The sequence below is a fragment of the Phaethon lepturus genome, unplaced genomic scaffold (assembly GCF_000687285.1).
Source record: "Phaethon lepturus isolate BGI_N335 unplaced genomic scaffold, ASM68728v1 scaffold12112, whole genome shotgun sequence".
Taxonomy (NCBI): domain Eukaryota; kingdom Metazoa; phylum Chordata; class Aves; order Phaethontiformes; family Phaethontidae; genus Phaethon; species Phaethon lepturus.
The window spans coordinates 29,822-49,302 of record NW_010525612.1 but is presented as its reverse complement, the minus strand read 5'-3'; the positions used below and the strand labels follow the sequence as shown (position 1 = coordinate 49,302).

The window sequence follows — 19,481 nt, the reverse complement described above, 5'->3', positions numbered from 1 at the left end:
TGACTATTTTAAACTTCTCTAGGTGGACTTAAATGAGGAAGAAACTATTCTGATCATCCGTCGTCTCCATAAAGTGCTCCGACCCTTCTTGCTGAGAAGATTGAAGAAGGAGGTTGAGTCTCAACTGCCAGAAAAGGTTGGCAATGACAGGAGTTGTGGAAAGGGGTTAATATTTTTTTAACCATTATATAATGTTTATTTTTCAGATTTATTTTACAGAAGAGGACTTCTTTAGTGTCTGTTATTGCTGTGATTTGTTTGTTTATAACTGCAAAGAAAGATGATCACTGAGGAAACCTGAATACCTGAAGTTTCTGCATTCTCAGGATTCCTAACCAGTCTTACAGCTTTAATTCTGTTTGTAGTCATCCTTGTAAGACATGCAACTTATTTCCACTATATCTGGTTAGTTTAAATTGAGTCAGCCATACACTGAAGATTAGATTCTGTCCTGTCCCATCCTCCCTGCACCAAGTAGAACCTTTGCTGCTGTAGCTAGTTCACTGAAATTCCTAAATGACTACGGGACTTTATAAAGCAGGCAGATTTTGGTCCTGTGTTAATATTCCAGGAGTCGTGAAGTGTTAGTTGAAATCGCACAAGATTTTTTTTAATTAGTGATTTTTTAATTCAGAACATAAAATTCTCTTCTGATGTGAAAGATCACTGTTTTTATCTCTGGGCAACTAATCTTGCCCCCACGCTATCTGCCTCTGCATCACTTTTCACATTCACCTTTCCCAGAATAACAGCAGCAACTAAATAAAAAAAGTTAATTTGAAGGTGTTCTAGGGAAAATTTAGTGCTAAGGTCAACTGGGTTAAAAGAATACCAAAATGAAATTTCTGTAAATTGTGTTGTGAGCTGACTCACACTGGCTGAATGAAGAGCTCTGTACAGATGCTTAGTGACAGTATTCAAAGGAAAGGCTTTTTGAATATTTCTTTCTCATCTTTATTATGTTGCGAACACTGTTACTGTTGTGACTTTCTATTCCTGCAAATGTCAGATTCTCAGTATCTTCAGAAGCATTTATTTGAGAATGAAACATACTTAACATTTAAAAATACTACTGAAGTCTTCATTGAAATTTCTGCCACTTACAGTCACTGTATTTGATAAATCCATTAACAGGCATTTGAGGAAGAGGATTTGGAAGTTGGATACACACTGATGCTCAGAGGACCGTGTTTCTTTTTGTTGCCATTATCTTGTTTATGAAAAAAGAAGTTAGTCCAACCATGAGGACCTAACTTCTTGACCGACACCTGTTAATCAGTTTCATTTGACTTCAAAGATTTCGGTAAAGAAGCCTTTGAAGAAATAGTTGCTTCTGTTTAAGGAGTTCATCCTCCTGTCTTTCTGAGAAGAAAATAACCTGATAATTTTTATTCCGTCTATTTATTAAACATTAGGAAGCCTAACCTTTTTCTTTTTGTCAACACTTGAAAGATTTCTAGCCACTAGTGTGGCTTTATTATGTGACTCGTTTTATTTTACATATCCAATAAAAACATAGTTACTGTAATCTGGAAATTGGGTAATAAGAAAAAAATGGGTCAGATTAGGGTATGAAGTCTTTGTATTATTGGATTTAAAGATAGCATGCAGTCAAAAACTGCTTTAATAAATACAGTTTTATAAAGAGGAACAAGAAGTCAACCTGAATGTGGGGATCTTACAGTACTTGATTAATTCCCTGTGGTTTTAGTTGATGTTGATGAAATAGCATATTTCTATGCCAACCTAGGTAAGCCTAATGCTAATTAGACACTTTGAGTGATGCTTATTTGCTAGGTATACAATGATGATATTTTTATAATACTTTGCTTGATATTTTTATAATACTTTACATACATAAGTCCACAGGTTGTTAAACTTAAAATGTTTTTTATTATTACATCTTAAACAAAATAAAATAGATTTTTAATTTTTTTAAATTTTTTTAAATTGTTAAAATTGCAGAATGAGAAAAAATATGTTTGGCAATTCTGCACTTATATTTGTAGAATCCGGCTGTATCATAGTAGTTGTGACTCTCACAGATAATCTTCTGAGATACTCATACCTGTGCTTGCACTTGGATTGCTGCTCACTGAAATCATATGTGGTGTTAGGGTACAAATAAAAGATTACTGGTTTTTCGGTTTGTTTGTTTGGATCACAAGAACCTGCAGTTAGACCCTACTAATATTATTATGTCAGTGTGCTTATGATTGGTTGTGGGTTTGTTTTTTTTTTTACACTAGGTGGAATATGTGATCAAATGTGATATGTCAGCTCTTCAGAAGATCTTGTACCGTCACATGCAAGCCAAGGGAATCCTTCTTACAGATGGTTCTGAAAAAGACAAGAAGGTACAAAAGAAAGACTAAAACACGTAGGAAACAATATATTATGATTAAACATGTTAACAATATGATTTCTGTTTCATAAAATTAGTATGTAGGCTCTTTCTGTCATGGGAAAAGAAATCTCTATCAGACATACTTTTGTTTTCATAAGACTGCAGTTCATGCTGTCTGTTCACAAGGAAAATATGCTACTTGTATTCACTGTAGTTACAGTGCCTTTCTGCAAACATGAAATGTTTGAAAAAAAAACAGTATTTCCTTGACCTAGGTTAATCCAATGAGGTACCTGAATAATTGTGATTGTGACAGCACTGGCTACAGAAGGTTATTCATCTTGTCTTTCCAAGCTATTAGTGAAGTATAAGTCTTGTTTTGGCCAGTCAGGGCTGTATGCTTGCGTTCATATTAGAACATCTGTTAATGACAGGGGTTTTTTTAAGAGAACAGGGGGATTCAAAGTCCTATAGTCAGATTTAGACTACATATTAGTAAATGTTGATTATGCCATGGGACTTTATCCAGTTAATACAGAGTAAACAAGTTGCCATTAATCACCTTATTTATGTATACACTTTTCACTTTATAATAAATGTGAAATACCTTTGATAGGCACTGCAGAACAGGTGGTGTATAACAGTTTGTGTTTGCACCCTGTTATGTGTGTATTACTGATGCAGTGCAATCACATACTGTATTTCTGCCATCGTTTTGCAGGTTGTGTTAGTACAAAGGGTGACTTTTTTTTAATCAGAATCTTATTTTATACTTCTTTTCTGCAGTTGAATTAGTTTCTTTGCTGGTGCTTACTCAAACTCCAGATAAAGCTGGTTCTTATTGTTGGGTATTGATATGCATCTTCATAGTTTGAGCACTTTCTAAACATAAATTTATGTTCTCCTGCTGTATTAATAATGGAATTTTGTAGTTTGATGTCTATACTTTTGTCCTACAAAAGTCATTCTGTATCACATTGTTCTACTTCCTTCCCTTTCTGGTCTCTCCTTTTTCACCAGCTCAGAATCTTCTGTCAATTTTCCCTACTTGCTTCTCCACCCTGCTTTTTGCTTAACCAGTTCAGATTGCCTTGGCTGTCTTATGAGCATGTCCCTCTCCTTCCCCTCTCTCCAAGGGTCTAAAATTTTTCCTTTCTTGCCACAGTCTCTTAATTCTTTTTTTTTTTTTTCTTTTAACTGCTTCATCAGGGTCTCTTATCCATGCTACCTGTTGCCAGCAGAGTGAGGTGGTTGTTGAGAACGCTCGGCTTTAGTGATCAGACAACTACTGTGTTAGGAAAAAATCCTGTCCTTCTGCGTCTTTGGCCTGGAATCAGCTCAGACTAGAGAGAATTCAATAAGCTGGATAGCTCTAGGAAATACTCTTAGAACAAATACGAACTGCATTTTAGAGTAAATGTGAGAGGATTTTGAAAAGAACAAAAAATTTAGGTGTGGAGTAACCTCTTCAAAAGTAAAATCTCGGCTCTAGATGGAAGTTATGATTTCACTGTGCTTTCCAGGAAAGAGTAGAATATTACTAGTATATAACATGATCAAATACTTTTCCCTAGTTTTGCTCTTGGAAATTGCTAAATTCTTTTGGCTGAGATTTAAAAAAAAATCTGAGTTAGTCATACAGTAAGCTTGGACTATTGTGGCCACTCTGATTACAGTTTCATAAAATTACAGCAAAGCAAAGTAGCATCTGAAAGTGACAAGTGTTTGGAAATGTTAATATGATATGATGTTCTCAAACTTGTATCCAGTTCAAATTGGTATTTGACCATACAGTTTAGTCTAGCACAACTGACTGTTGTCTGAACTCGGTCCTGATTCTAAAAAAGATTCATTTTAGAGTAAGTTTTGAGAATATACTTTGTTAAATAGTAAACTGACTTGTGAGACTGGGTTATCTCTAGCTGTTTAGCTGCTTGTAGGCCTGTGTTTTACTTGGCCTGGAGGAGAAACCCATACATGCAGTTAACAGACAAGAGGAGATACTGTAGAATTGAAAAGCATCCAGCTAGAGTCGTTTCCTGTTAGATGGTTCAGACGCGATGGAATTTGCATGGTTGCATAATAAACAGTATAAATAAGCAGTATGCAGGACAGTAGAGCTGTGAGCATTCCCACTGTGAATACACAGGTAGATACATAATGCACTTTGTGGATTACTTCCAGGTCTTCCTTTTTTGTTATGGAGCAGTATGATAGATGAATTTTATACAGCAAGACAACTGCACAGTAGCTTCTGGGTTTTTGTTGTTTGGGTTGGGGTTTTTTGGGTTTTTTTGGGGGGGGTGGGGTGGGGGGGTGGTTAAGTAGTGATGTAGTGTTCAGGTTTGTGGTAGAAGTATTTTTATGCCTGCATTTAAAAATATCTTTCAAAAGCTTTGTTAATAAGTTAAGAAATCAGACCATCATTTCATTTGCATTGTTTGTACCCATAGGGAAAAGGCGGGGCAAAAACTCTAATGAACACTATCATGCAATTGAGAAAGATATGCAATCACCCATACATGTTTCAACATATTGAGGTAAGACTGACAGTTTTGATTTTGAGAGCTGTTTTTATTCATATGGCTAATTGTAATAGAAAACTGCTGTTGAAGCTCATGTTTGTCAGAGAGGACATCTCTGTCCACATCATTTGTGCTGAAAAGGACATATTTGAAAAAAACAATCATTACAGTCCCTTTTTCTTTAGAAACAAATGGACCAGCCACCAACTCTTCATTGGTAATATGAGTCTAGTTTTAAAGCATTTAATCTTGTAGAGACACTGTCTTTAAAAAATGAAGGTTTTTTTTAATTTAAGACGTTCCAGAGCAACTTAATCTCTGCTTAGACCGAATTTATGATGTAGAGACACTAGTTCAAAATATCATGTGTAGGATCTTTATAACTAGCAGGCTGCTAATCCTTTACAGTATCAACCAAAACTATCTTATTCTATGCACCCTGTTTTCTCAGCAAAAATGTACTATCTATATAGCATCTCTCATTAGGACCCAAAATACATAAATAAATAAAATACATAAAAAAAGATAGAAAATGTCATAAATATCTGGAATGTAGCTACATTTATGAATGAATAGTTAAGTATTTACTGTGATGTATTATCACTGTAGTGTTCACTCTTTGCTCTCTTATAAATAATTGAGTAATTTGCAAATGTATTTTCCAGTAATTAGTATAAATTTATTAGCTTCTACTGTATTTGTAACCTGGTAAAATGTATGCTGACAGAAGTTACTTCTGCAAGCCCTGAACTTCAAATGTAGTAGCACAGGAAAATATTAAGCAGAGCATTGTTGCTACAAGGTGGATTCCAAGAGTATGTGCGTAATGGAACTCAAACCCCAACTCTCATATATTTAATTTATTAGATACAAGAATGCATAATTTTGGGTTACTGTGTACTTTGTAATTATCTTTTTATTGCTTATAACTCTGCAGGAGTCCTTCGCTGAACATCTAGGTTACTCAAATGGTGTCATCAACGGGTAACTCTTTCAGTTTTTCCTCCTGTTGATAATGTTGTATTGGAACTAATGTATCACATTCTTTTTCTAGAAGGTACATGCTAACAAACTTGATCAGTTTATAGAAAGGCAGAGGAGGCACAGGGCATATAGTTTAAGCAAAAGTTAACAACTAGAAGTGTTCTATCAGCTTTTTATGACACTTCATCTCTTTCAGGAGGACAGGCAGAGAAGTTTGTAAACTGTTGTCTTCTTTTTCCATTATGTTGAAATAGCTTAGATAACACATGAAATTTATTGGAATGACTCTTCAGAGATATCAGTTGGGATTTTCATCTCGTTCTTGTTACTTCTGCCTTCTGCTTTTCCCTCTTTACCATTTTAATTCCCAATTAAGAGTAGCATTTCTTCCTTATTTGAAATGAAATAGATGTAAATTTTGTTCTTGGCACTTCTTTGTGCAACTGTATAGGAATGGATGCTTTCTAAAGGAATGTGTATCTTCCACCTGACCTCTTTCCTGTTTGTCTGTTAATGACCTTTCTTTTTTTTCCCCTTAATTAGTATACCAGACTATTTGTCTCCTTAACTAGTATACCAGACTACTTCTCTGCTAAACAGTTTAGTCTTTTGCTGATTACATATGTATGCCTATCAGAAGGCCATGTATCCTGTGGGCTTAAGTATGCCGTTGTTAATGATAAATTGTATTTTGAGAGTACAGACTCAAGGTTAGAAAAGTTATGTGAAATTAATTTTTGTAAAGCATATCACTGTGATGCTGGTTTAGACATCCTGTTTACTTTTATTCATTTTCTCAGTCATGACTGGAATTTCAGTGCTAAGAGTCTGTTTTGCAATCCATAGCATAGAAGACAGAAAAGAGCTAATTAAAGCAACTAAACATTATTCAGGATTACTAAGGATATATGGCTAAAGAGTATATCCTCTATCAAATTCCTCGCATTATCTCTGTATATTAGTTCACTTTGGAATATTTATATACTTTCATGTGCATAGTAGTTGAGTGGAAAGGGAATTGTCTTTGACATATGCCTGATGAATGCAGCTTAGAGCTGCAGTAAATGCCAATTGAAAGCAAAACTAGCAGGTGAATGTCTTAACTGATAATTGCTTATCTAGCTGAGAAATAGGGGGGTTTTTTGATAAATAATGAAACAGAATTTAATTTCATAAAGGAAGGTATTCTGTGTGGTTGAAAGTCCACGCAGTTTTTGTAATCAAAGAAGAATCCTTCCCAAACAGGAATTCACATTTATTTTTTTACTTTAATCAACGTAAACAATTTTAAAGAGGGAAAAGTGCTCTTAGTCTTGTTAGTCTTAAGCAAATTAATCTTCCTGTTATACTCTGACACAATAATGACTAAAAACTTTCCCAAATGTGGGCTCATTCTGGCATTCACTGTGCTTTTTCTCTTCAACAGAGCCGAACTTTATCGGGCCTCAGGGAAGTTTGAGCTACTCGATCGTATTCTACCAAAGTTACGAGCTACTAACCATCGTGTCCTTCTTTTCTGTCAAATGACATCACTTATGACCATTATGGAAGACTACTTTGCCTTTCGAAATTTCCTTTACCTGCGTCTTGATGGTAAGCTAAATAAAAAAAAAAAGGGGGGGGGTAAATAAGAAATTAGGAGTTATCAAGCTTCATTAGTATGGGCATGGGACACTTGGATTCTCTTTCTAGTGTCTTTGTAGCAAACCAGTGCTGTGATGTTGGCTCTACAAAAGTATAAACAGGATCAAAAACTGATTTGACAAATCCATGAAGGAAGAGTCTGCAAGGGTGTTTATCATAAAGTTAGGGCAGTAAACCCTTAAGCTGCAGCTTACTAGAGTTTTCCCTGTTCTTATAGACAAGATACTGATTAAGATGTACTTCTGCCTCTCTCATTAGAGTTGATCTTAAGTAATTCTCTGTCTCCCTGGCTCTTTGACTGTTTTCTTTCATCTGCTTAACCTGCAAACCATTTAGTCGAGGGATTGTTTTGATGAACACTCAGGTCTATTCCTGGAATGCAGATTATGTAGAGATTTGATGTTTAGGGGCTGATCACTTTTTCAAATAAGGTTTAAAATCCAAGGTTCCAGTCAGTTGTTACTATCTAAGTTAACCTGAAAGTATTCTCGTGATGAGAGATGATAATGCCAGTGTTTTGCTTAGATTCCAGTGGAATTAATTAATTTGTGCCTGTTTAAAGTTCGACTGCTGTTCTCCACAGGATACCTGAATTTCAATTACAGGTAAAGTAGTGCCTGTAGTTTTCTTCCTGAATTTCACAGGAAGGTCAGGAGTCTCAATTACTTCATGTGTAGTTATGTTTTACTACCTTTGAATTAAAAGATGGTTTAGAAACATAGTGGATTAATATTGAAGGGAAAAGAACTACAAATAGCACATCCCATCTGAGGTTAAACCTGTTTGAAAGAAGTTTCTATTTTGGTCTTCTTCCATGTTGATGATCTCTGCATCATGCACCTTTTTAAATATTGATTTTTTTTTTTTAATGTATTTATCTTACACATTATAGTATTACATAGGACCAGCAGCATTTATCAGAATACCTTTTTAATAGAAAAGCCATGATTTAAGAAAAATAGAACAGCATGAATAAAGTGAGAGTTTAAGGTCCTTTTGAATATTCTCTTAAAGCATTTTAAGTTGACTCTTCATGCTTTATTTGGAAGAAAAATTAATGCTGAGAAGTATTCTCATCCTTTACAAATATTAATGAACATGGACTTGAAACGCTACTATGGGGTAATGAAACTGAGACACAAATGGGCTGTCTGTGCCACAGGATGTCTTTGTCAAAACTGGCTGAAGAACATAGTACCATGCTAACAAAGCCCCCCTTGTACCTCTGGCCTCCAGGTGTTTCAATGCGTCCATTCAAGAAAGATGAACTATATTATATTTAAAATGTTTTAAATTACCGTATACCACATATTTAAAATTAATTCTTTTTCATGCTACAGTGTCTATGGCAATATGCAGTGTGGTAAAAACAGCTCCTCGTTTTCTTTAAGGTTTTGCGCGTAGTTCATTAAATTAGTGAGATGAACCTTTTTTTCGTCTTTTCCTGTTTTGTGATGACAGATTACCTTCCATGCTGGAATATAATATATATGTAGATTCTCTCCAGCTGTCTTCTCACATAGAGCGTTTTCTACTCAAGTCATGTGCTTCTTAAGGGAATGGGTTTCTATGAGCCAGCAGTTTGGCTGTGTGATTGTACTGAGTCTGGCTGCGATAAAGTTAACTTTCCTCCTAGCAGCCCATGTAAGTGCTGTGCTTTGCATTTGTGGCCAAGTAGGGCTGATAACACACCAGTAATAACACCAGTGTTTTGGCTATTGTTGAGCAGCACTTGCCGAGTGTCTCCAAACCGCTCCACCTCCACCCCCAAGGCCAGTAGGCTGAGGTTGAGCCAGGACCCAGCTGGGACAGCTGTCCCAAACTGACTAAAGGGACCTGCTCAGCAGTGAAAACTGAGGCAAAGGAAGAGGATGCAGGGACATTCCTTGTTATGGCATTTGTCTTCCCAAGCACTCATTATGGGTGCTGAGGCCCTGCTTTACAGGAAGTGTCTGGACATTGCCTTGTGATGGGAAGTAGTAAATAAATTCCTTTTTTTTGCTTTGCTTTCATGCACAGCTTTTGCTTTTATTAAACTGCCTTTATCTCAGCCCAGGAGCTTTACCATCTTACTTTCTCCCCATGTACTGTTGAGGTGGGGGAGGTGGGGGTAAGACTTCTGGCAGCCAGCTGGGGTCAACCCACCACAGTAATAGAAGAACTTCGTCTTCTGTACATATATCAATACCTGAATAAAACCAGCAGACTTTATTTGCCTTTCAATTACAGACAGAGGTGAAAAAAAGGTAAGGCAAACAGTGGACCAGGCTCAGGTCAACTCTATAGACTGTTGTCAAAGTACGTGAAATTCATCCAGTCACCAGAGTGCGAAGGGCTTGGTTTTTACTTTAGAATTTTGCCTACATTTTCACCATGATTTCATTCCTTGCTCTCCCTCAACTGTTGTATACCATCAGCCTCAAAATTGGACATTTTAAGAATTTTCAATCCTTTCTTACTAATGAAGACTCTGAAGGTCAACACTGACATTTTGATAGGTCTCTATATAAGTAATTAAAAAAAACATTTAGATGCTGTCATGGCCAGAAGGCATTAATCAAAACTGGAGCTCTCTTCTGTTTGTGTAGAGTAACTTCAGTTGAAATTTATGTGAGTCATTGTCCTGGGTTCAACTGGGATAGACTTAATTTTTCTTCCTAGTATTTGGTATAGTGCCGTTCTTCAGATTTAGTATGAGAATAATGTCGATAACACTGATGTTGTAGTTGTTGCTAAGTAGTGCTTACATGAGTCAAGGACTGTTTGGCTTCTTATGGCCTGCCAGTGAGAAGCTGGGAGGGAACACAGCTGGGACAACTGACCCAAACTGGCCAAAGGGCTATTCCATAACGCGTGACATCTTGCTTAATATATAAACTGGGGGAGTTGGCCAGGGGCACCATGGCTCTGGAACTGTCTGAGCATCAGTCAGTGAGTGGTGAGCAATGGTATTGTGCATCACTTACTTTGCATCATCTTACTGCTGTTGTTGTTATTTTTATCATCATCATCATTATTATTATTATTATTATTTTATCTTCCTTTGCTGTCCTGTTAAACTGTTTTTATCTCAACCTACAGGTTTTTGGTTTTGGTTTTTTGGTTTTTTTTTTTAAATGCTCTCCATCCCACTGTGTGGTTGGGGGAGAAGTGAGCATGTGGCTGTGTGGTGCTTAGTTGCTGGCTAGGGTTAAACCATGAGAGTCATAAAAAGATATAACAATGTTAGCCAACATTTTAAAGTCCCTTTTTGAAATGTCAAAAGAAATACTTAAAAGAGGTATTGAGCAGTCTGTCTCTTAGATGTGATGGCAGTTGACCAAAACATTTGTTGCCAGTGTTTATTCTGTATTATGGAAAATGTGTTAGAGATGGCAAAGAGCAAGTGAGCTAAAATTTCCCTTCCACATGTACCTTCAGCAACTGACATTGTATTTATATTATTTCAATTCACATCTTTGTTATAGCGTTGGTTTTTTTTAATTTCTTTTCAGGCACAACAAAATCAGAGGATCGAGCTGCTCTGTTGAAGAAGTTTAATGAACCTGGGTCACAATACTTTATCTTCTTGCTGAGTACAAGGGCTGGAGGGCTAGGCTTAAATCTCCAGGCTGCTGACACTGTTATAATCTTTGATAGTGACTGGAATCCTCACCAGGTTATTTTTATGTATTTATCTTTATGAAATGCGCAAAGAATTCATGATGGATTTGGGGCTTGCTTCTTTAAATTGGGGATATAGCCTGATGTGAAATGAGTAGATTAAGGTAAGTCATAAAATGCTGCTTTGAGAGGAATTAGTGAGGCAAACTGTACAATCAGGAAATGTTATTGTTTAACTCAGTGAAGTAATTCTCTGTGTATGTATTTTATCTGAGTCTTGGGGAATTCTGAGAGCTAGGGGCCCTATAGACCTGCTCCATTTGTATAGCTGTACTCATTCTTTAACCCTTGGGACATTAATGAGTAACTCCCCATTTTGAGTCTTCAGTAGGTAAGTTGCAGTATTTTAGTAAAGACTGTGCAGAGTGCTGCCTGTCTCAGGAGATTAGTGGCTGCATGAGTGCAGCAGTCTTGTCCTGAGGCAGTGAACTTATACTGTTGGTGTGAGTGGGTAGTAGTGAGTACAGATCACCAGGAAAACAGGGTATCAGAGCACTTTAGCTTATTTTAAAAAGCCAGAAGAGGTAACTCAAGTTTGTCTTTGCCACTTAGTGCCTTTTTGGGTTTTTTTAAAGAATGTAAGTTAGGTTCTGGAAGTATATAACTTTGTGTGTGTTTTCAGCTATTGTGCAAATACATGCAACACACTTTGTAGTTTGTAGTCAATGGCCACATGTAAAAGTAAGGAAAGTGAGACTAAAAAGAGTTTTATATAGAACTTTCAAGGCAGCACTCCCATAGATGCCATCGTGACCAATTTGAAGCAAGGCTTAAGAAATTTGGAGCAATTATATTTAGAGGTTTTAAAAGCAGCTCAGAAAGCACTTCATTCTTCGTATTTTTGGTTGTCTTCAGGTCATTTTTAGAGACAAGTTTATTTCAACAGTTGTATAGCAATATATAGAGGATGTATAGCAGAGAGTTGTATAGCAATATATGTGTTTATTTCAGTAGTTGGATAGCAATAAATCCTTGTATAGTAAAAATTACAGAATATTTTCTGGAGTATTCAATGGGCAGATTGCTAAATTACAAAATCATCGAATTATTTAGGTTGGAAAAGACCTTTAAGATCATCAAGTCCAACCACAAACCTAGCTCTGCCAAGTCCACCACTAAACCATGTCCCTAAGTGCCACATCTACATGTCTTTTAAATGCCTCTGGGGATGGTCATTCAACCACTTCCCTGGGCGGCCTGTTCCAGTGCTTGACAACCCTTTTGGTGAAGAAATTTTTCCTAATATCCAATCTAATCCTCCCCTGGTGCAACTTGAGGCCATTTCCTGTTGTCGTGTTGCTTGTTACCTTGGAGAAGAGGCTGACACCCACCTCACTACAACTCCCTTTCAGGTGGTTGTAGAGAGTGATAAGGTCTCCCCTCAGCCTCCTTTTCAATGCATGCAGTTCCTCTTCTCCTGCACAGGAGTGATTTGTTCATTTCAATGAGCAGTGTGCTAAAAGGGGATAGCTGGCAGCAGGGGTGGGACTTAAACGGTGTATTTCCAGAAATAAAATCTTCTGCTTCCTCACTTTACTATTTTCCTGTGCTTCTGAGAATGATTACACAAGCAAATCATATTGTATCTTCATCTTCGCTGTTAATGCAAACTTCAAAAACACCGTTAGGTTGCAGCAGCTGTATCATATATAGTGCTTGGGTGGGGAGTTTGTGGGAGGAAAGAACTAAGAACAGAGCAAAACCAAGGTGCTGGGACTGAAATAGGCAAACTCATTGCCTGTTTTCTTTTTTTTCTCTAAGTTAAGAAACTTCTGTGTTGTGAGTTAGCACAAAATTTTGATAGCATTTTGAGGTTAGGTACTTCTCATTATCTGACTGTGCTGAAGTAGAAACATGCCATTTATAGGAGGTAATGGATTTCACTTTTCCCCAAAGGAAATAGGTAAGATTTTGAATTACTAAAAGAAATTCTTTACCTATGACTGCAGTGCACTTCTTACTTCCACCATTTCTAAGTGCAGTCACCTGACAAAAAAAATGGTTATATTGAGTCACAGTCTTGTATATGTGAACTTTCAGTCGGGGAGATCATATTTCAGTGTTTTAACACAAATATTCCAAGTTAAAAGCTGATTCAATGGATCAAATAATTTTTAGTTAACATATTTAAGAATTCGCAACAGCCTTTAGTAGGTAAGTTTATATATGGGTTTTTTCCTAGTAATTTTGTTGCTTTCTTTTTGTGCAGTCAAGAGATATTTTAGGGTCATTCTGGCTTGAAAGGCCATGAGCTTTGAATAGAAGGTAAAAAATAAATAGATTAGCCCTTCTCAGTCACTGCACGTGCTTTCAAGAAGTGTACATTTACACATGTACAGAGTCCATGTTTTTTCCACCTGTCTGGGTCTGATAAAGTTTTGGGAAAGAAAACAATGAGGAATGAACCATGTGAATTATGGTGGGCAACTTTTTATACCAGAAAGAATTCAGCATTATAATGTCCTTTAAGCAGAGAATGATTTCTGTAGCGCACTTATAAATCACTCTGTATGTTCTTTGCCTATAGGACTTGCAGGCCCAAGATAGAGCTCACCGAATTGGTCAGCAGAATGAAGTTAGAGTCCTGCGACTGTGCACTGTGAACAGCGTGGAAGAGAAGATACTTGCTGCTGCAAAGTATAAGCTGAACGTAGATCAAAAAGTTATTCAGGCTGGAATGTTTGATCAGAAATCTTCAAGCCATGAAAGGAGAGCCTTCCTACAGGCTATATTGGAGCATGAAGAAGAAAATGAGGTAATGTAGTTAGAAAGAATTAGTAAGAGAATGTTTCAGGAAGTACTGAGTCATTTTTGTCATCAGTTGCAAAGATTGTAACCTCCTTTAAAATTAGAAATGTCATCATATTCTTACCATCCGGTCAAAGAAACAGCTTCATTTTTCTGTCTATTTTTTGGTCATGGTAACAGATTATAATGCACTGGTTATGATGTAATGGTTGTGGCAGAATTTTAGTGTAGAATTAGGCACTGTAACTTAAACCCATTCTGCCCTTTCGTAATTTTGGCAGAAAATTGTATTCAAACAGAGATTTTTTTTTTTCCTCCCCCAAAACAGATTATAAAACAGTTCCTAAGTCCGGTTTATATGTTAAACTAGGTAATCTGATTTTCAGACATGATGAGCAACTAGCACTACCTAGGTTCAATCGTGAAAGACCCTGCTTACTGTGCTGCTTTTGGATCCTGGGTAAGAGTTAAGATCTGCTTTCACGTGCTTTGGGCTTAGGACAAGCCAGCAAAATAACTGTTTCTTTCTGGTACTGTGTCCAATCTGGACTTCTGGTTACCACTTCCTCTTTAAGAAACAATTAGGTGTTTAAAAACAGCTGTCAAATCTTTCCTTATAATAGTGGGAAGTGAGGTTATAGAATCAATGATTGTATGTCCCTGTCTTTTTATTGTGTTCTTCTCTGGAATTGTGATTGTGGAATGGTGAGCCCCTTCTTTTGCCTGTCACTGCAGACTCTTAATGTGAACAAAATTCAGCTTTTGGAATAAAGCCACATTTGGGAGAGAGTGTATGAATGTATCAATTATACTGAGGACACACAAAAAAACCCCATTCTGCAATGACTTTTTCCCACCTGTAAAATATCCGGTACCGGTCAAAGACACAGAGATTTCAAGCCTAACTTTGCCTCAGTATGCCTAGTATGTCTGAATATGGTGCCCACTGAAAGAAAAGAACATTCTATAGTCTGTGTTTCCCAGGCATCCTTCATTATGTGTTGTAAAGTTTCAAAAACCAAGGAGTTTACTTCTCTAGTAATTAAACCTTTTGTGTTAACTCTTTGTGTTACTGTGCATTTACAAAAAGCTAGTACATCATTAAGATGGACTTTTGTATTGTTGCTTTAGCATTTGTCATAAGAAATGAAAGAAAAATGACAGTTTTATCAGTAATTATCTTTTATTCAGGGTGTGAATGCAGAAATGGGATGATGTATATGTGCCATTTTTGATTAAGTAAAACTGTAGTTCTCAAGTAGCCAACACCATCCATGAGTAGATAGATGAGCTTGAAACCAATAGAAATTTTCAGTAAGTCTGTGGGTTTATTTTTACAATTGACATAATATTGTTATGAATTCAAAGCCCTCGAAAATACTTATCTGAAAATGTTTCCAAAGTCAGGACTGTAGTTCAGGCCTACTTGACATGCCTTATTTCATAGATTACTTCAGAATAATCTGCTGCTTGTGTGTTATTCAAATACATTTGGTTTGCTATCCTGAAGCAAGCACTGATTTAACCAAGGTTTGTCTGCCATAACCCAGCTCTTCAAAGCAAGCATTGGTACTGCAGTCTGTGCCCTAACAGTCAGACTGAAGCTGAAGCTTTCAGGTAAATTTTCTTTGTGAACAGAGGCTAGGCAAAATTTGGCCCAAACACTGAAACTGCTGAGGGAGCAAAAGGGGTTGAATTTGCACCATCCTGCACTGGTCGGCCATTGCTTCCATTGCAACAGCCCTGGAAACAAAATTTGAGTATCAAATGAGAGATCAACAAGAAAAAGTAAATCTCTCAGTTAAAAGTTACTAATATCAAAACAACTTTGACTTGCAAATACAGGCTAGCCCATCTAATAAAGAGATTGTTTAGTGACCACCTAGTTAAATATACCCATGCTAAGTATGCTTTAAACTTGCATGTCAAAGCTTTTCACGCTCGTATGTAGAACACCACATTCTATTTGTATTTTCTTAGTAGTTTTTGTAAATTCAGCATCAAATCTCCCCTTATTTTTCTTTCTTCTTTCATCTCCTTTTTGCTCTGTTTTTTTTTGTTTTAGCGGTACTAGATAAAGCAAAGAGGTAATTTCTGTGTGTTTAGAAAGATAGAATAATAGGAATGTATGACAGATGATCAGAAGAACCTTGTTCATAGAGGTGTTTTCTGTTGGCACTGGTGTTTATAAATTTTAATTCTGCCAAGACTACCTGGTTGGCAACCGGACTATTCAGACTAACCACAGATGATGCGGACACTGTTGTTCCAGGTTCTGCTGTGGCATCCCTTATTTTTTTCAGGTCACAAGTTGCTCTGAGATAATAGGAAGCATGTGAAACTTCTGTGAGGGTCAGATTCTTCACTGATGATAAAAGAAGGGTTCTGTACTCTTTTTTTTCTCTGTGTGTGTAACTACGTAACTTCCTTTTCTTGAACGTTGAAGGAGCACTCACTAGAAGTGAGAAGAGCTAGCTCTATCATTTTCGCAGTTGTTTTTTTTGTGTTTGAATTGTATGTACATTAAGGTACAGATGTGTTCGTTGGGAATTGCATTAATTAGAACTGTATTTTTTTTTCTGAGGTGTAGAAGTCTTGCTTGTGGAGGGAAAATAAGATGTGTGGATATAAGTGAAGGCCTTTTCTGTTTATTTCAGGGAAAAAAGCTACAGAATGTTACGGGTTATGTAAATGTTTGGGTGCTGTATGCAGTGTTCTATACTCCCATTTCACTGAGTACAAAACATAAGTTTTCATGAAAAATGCTGGATCTGCAGCATACTGTAACACAGTAACTTCAGTAAGCCCTATGTAGGAACCGGTCCGTAGTTTTGTTTTGATTGACCTGTTGTCAGATTTGAATTGCCATGTGCTTGCAAAATAATTCAAGGAGGGATACTGAACATTGTGGACTGTGTGTTAAAATAGGTATCATTGCTCTTCAGCTTTAACATTTTTAGTTGAATTCTACAGTTCTAAATTGCTTTTCCAATGACTTTCTGTTTTTATGAAATAATTAATTTTGTCTGAAGTCAGAAGTTCACATCTCAATTTGTAAGTGGATAACAGTCAAGAGAAAGAGGGATTCAGCAGGGTTTTTTTTCCAGTATAATGACATATTTCATTCTTTTCATTTAACCAGGACTTTTTAATTATACTTGTTTTCACAGCAAAGATCTCATAACGCAGGACAGTATTTCTGAGGGAGCACTGTAGAACACCAGAACGGAAATGCATATATTTTAACTGAAGCACTAACTGTGCTTCTGACCCAGGAAAACCACAACCCAAAATTTCCTGGTTGCATATTTGCTCATTTCCTCATTCTCAATTTATGAAGGTGGCAATAAGTCCCAGTCATCTCTCTGATTATGTCTATTTTGCGTTACTTCTGAATTGCTGAACACTTTGAAAGTTTTTGTTTCGAGTGTTTCACGTGTGTTGTGACAGAAGGAGGGTCAGTGCAACACTGAGCTGATGGAGGTTGTTACTTCAGGTTGCATGTAGCTTCTTTGTAATACCTTTATCCATTTGTTTAACCAGGAGGAAGATGAAGTTCCTGATGATGAGACTCTGAATCAGATGATTGCTCGACGTGAGGAGGAATTTGATCTCTTTATGGTAAGGATGATACAATCATAAGTAGAGTATCTTCTTTAGTGTTTTTGACAAAGGCCTTAACCTTTTGTCTGTCAAATTTTGGAAAACTTTGTTGGAGAAATAGACTTTATTTGCTTGCATTGTTTACCTGAGGAAAGAAGAGTAGTCTGCTTAAATACAGAGTTCCTCACATGACAGGAAGATTCCAGAGATGCTTGCGGGCAGTATAGTGGAACAGTGCCAGTCTGGAGGAAGAGTCTGGCACAAGCCGAGAAACTTACAGTGCAAAACTGATAGTCACGGTTTGGCTTGCTAATTCTCCAACATACTTTTATTTTCCAACATTTCTTCTGACTTCTGGGCTATGATATTGGCAAGGACAACTACAGGAACTTAACAAGATAGTAAATTAGTAGACTGACAGTGCTGTTTTCTTTGTGGGTTAACTGGGGTTTGCTGATGGTTTTATCAAGAGCCCAGTCAGCTGCATCTTTGCTGCTACAGCTGTTGAACAGTTATTGAAGTAGAACTAGTGACTGTGGTTCAAATGCACACAACTCATTTTTATTAGTACTTCCCTTTTTGTTTAAAACAACTGATGGAATAATTACTAAAATGTCAGTGTAGGCATGGCTCTTGCCTTTTAGTGTGTGTATAATGCAGGGTTTGCTGGAGGACCTTTGACAGTCACTGACAGAGCAACAGGAGAATACTTAAGTACTGAAAGTAAAGCACCATCCCCTCTAATTCTACATAAGCTGCTTTTTCCTGCAAGGTGGAACAAGACGAACGCTTGTATGTGCATGAATAAAAGGATGTCAGGTGGTATCCACAGAAACAACCACTGATAGGGCCACAGGTTTTTCATCCCTCACCACCTTCTGCTCAAGGATTCATCTCTAAAACTTCACTTAGGCAAGTGTGCAGAGGCCCTTTTTACATGTGACAGTTGTTCAAGTGCACAGTTGGCAAAGGCCATATTCCCCCACATGGCCGTGCCTTTTTGTTACTGCCGACTTGCCAGTTTAGTCCTTTTGTGCTAAATTTTGCTTAATGTTAATCTCAGAAGAACTGAAATCCCAAAAGCTAGGCTGCACAGAAAATGAGTGCTTACAGACACCTGTCTTTTTCAACTTCCCTTTAGTGATTTAGGTGTAAGGAGATTTACATGACAGAAACCAAAAGGTGGCCATTTGATCCAAAATTCAAATTATTGGCTGAAAGTACCCTGAGCAGATTTGCTGCTGGAGAAGGCTTCTCAGTACTTCTTCAGACCCAGAAGGAAAAAACTAATCCATGGATTGAAACTAGCTGATGAATTTATGTCTGTTTGCAGGAAATTTCTACAACTTCATCTTTTTGGATTAAGTTTGAAGGCTATTAACAGCCATTCAGTAAAATAGTTGAGGGGCCTAGAGTGAAGACAGTTTTAGCACTGTGTGGGCTGAATTAATGTTTTTCATATTAATGTAGATGAAAGTTTTTAAGGGAGAGTAAAGAGTTGGTATTAGGCAATAAAATTTGAAGATGCAAAGCTAACATGCTTTGAAAGCCTGGGGTTTGAAAGAAAAGCAAAACATCACTATAGTATAGAAACAGTGAAGATAAATATTAATGGCTAAGAAATAATTTTAATTGCTAATAAAAAATTTGTTTTTCATTTTAGTAAACTATTCAGGGTTGTATGTCTTCTTTTTATCAATATTTTAGGTCTTGCATAGTCAGATAAGGAGCACACAGATAGGTTTGTATTCTCCTTACCTCAGTGATATCTGTGCTGCCTTATTCAGTCTATTAAGGTTGTGCAGATGCAATCATAATTCAGCAAACTGCAATATCTAGGAAAAAATGTGTTTTGGTTTGTTCATTTAACTAGGCTTAGAGGTGTAAAAGCATGCATTTTGCTTGGTTTGGAAGTGCTCACTTTAAAATAACAGGCAAGAGAGCAGATCAATTCCTTGAGAAGCTCT

General features: G+C 36.8%; 1 protein-coding gene across 1 annotated transcript in view; it reads left to right on the top strand.

Annotated features, from left to right (window-relative positions):
* LOC104617483 (probable global transcription activator SNF2L2) overlaps positions 1–19,481 on the top strand; it is a gene marked incomplete at its 5' end in the record, with an annotated part of 52,952 nt that overhangs the window by 11,069 nt on the left and 22,402 nt on the right. The window contains 8 exons of the mRNA XM_010282817.1: positions 23–136; positions 2,250–2,357; positions 4,801–4,887; positions 5,810–5,856; positions 7,283–7,449; positions 10,995–11,158; positions 13,691–13,918; positions 17,455–17,532. Coding sequence (XP_010281119.1) covers positions 23–136; positions 2,250–2,357; positions 4,801–4,887; positions 5,810–5,856; positions 7,283–7,449; positions 10,995–11,158; positions 13,691–13,918; positions 17,455–17,532 — 993 coding nt within the window. The remainder of the gene's footprint in view (positions 1–22; positions 137–2,249; positions 2,358–4,800; positions 4,888–5,809; positions 5,857–7,282; positions 7,450–10,994; positions 11,159–13,690; positions 13,919–17,454; positions 17,533–19,481) is intronic.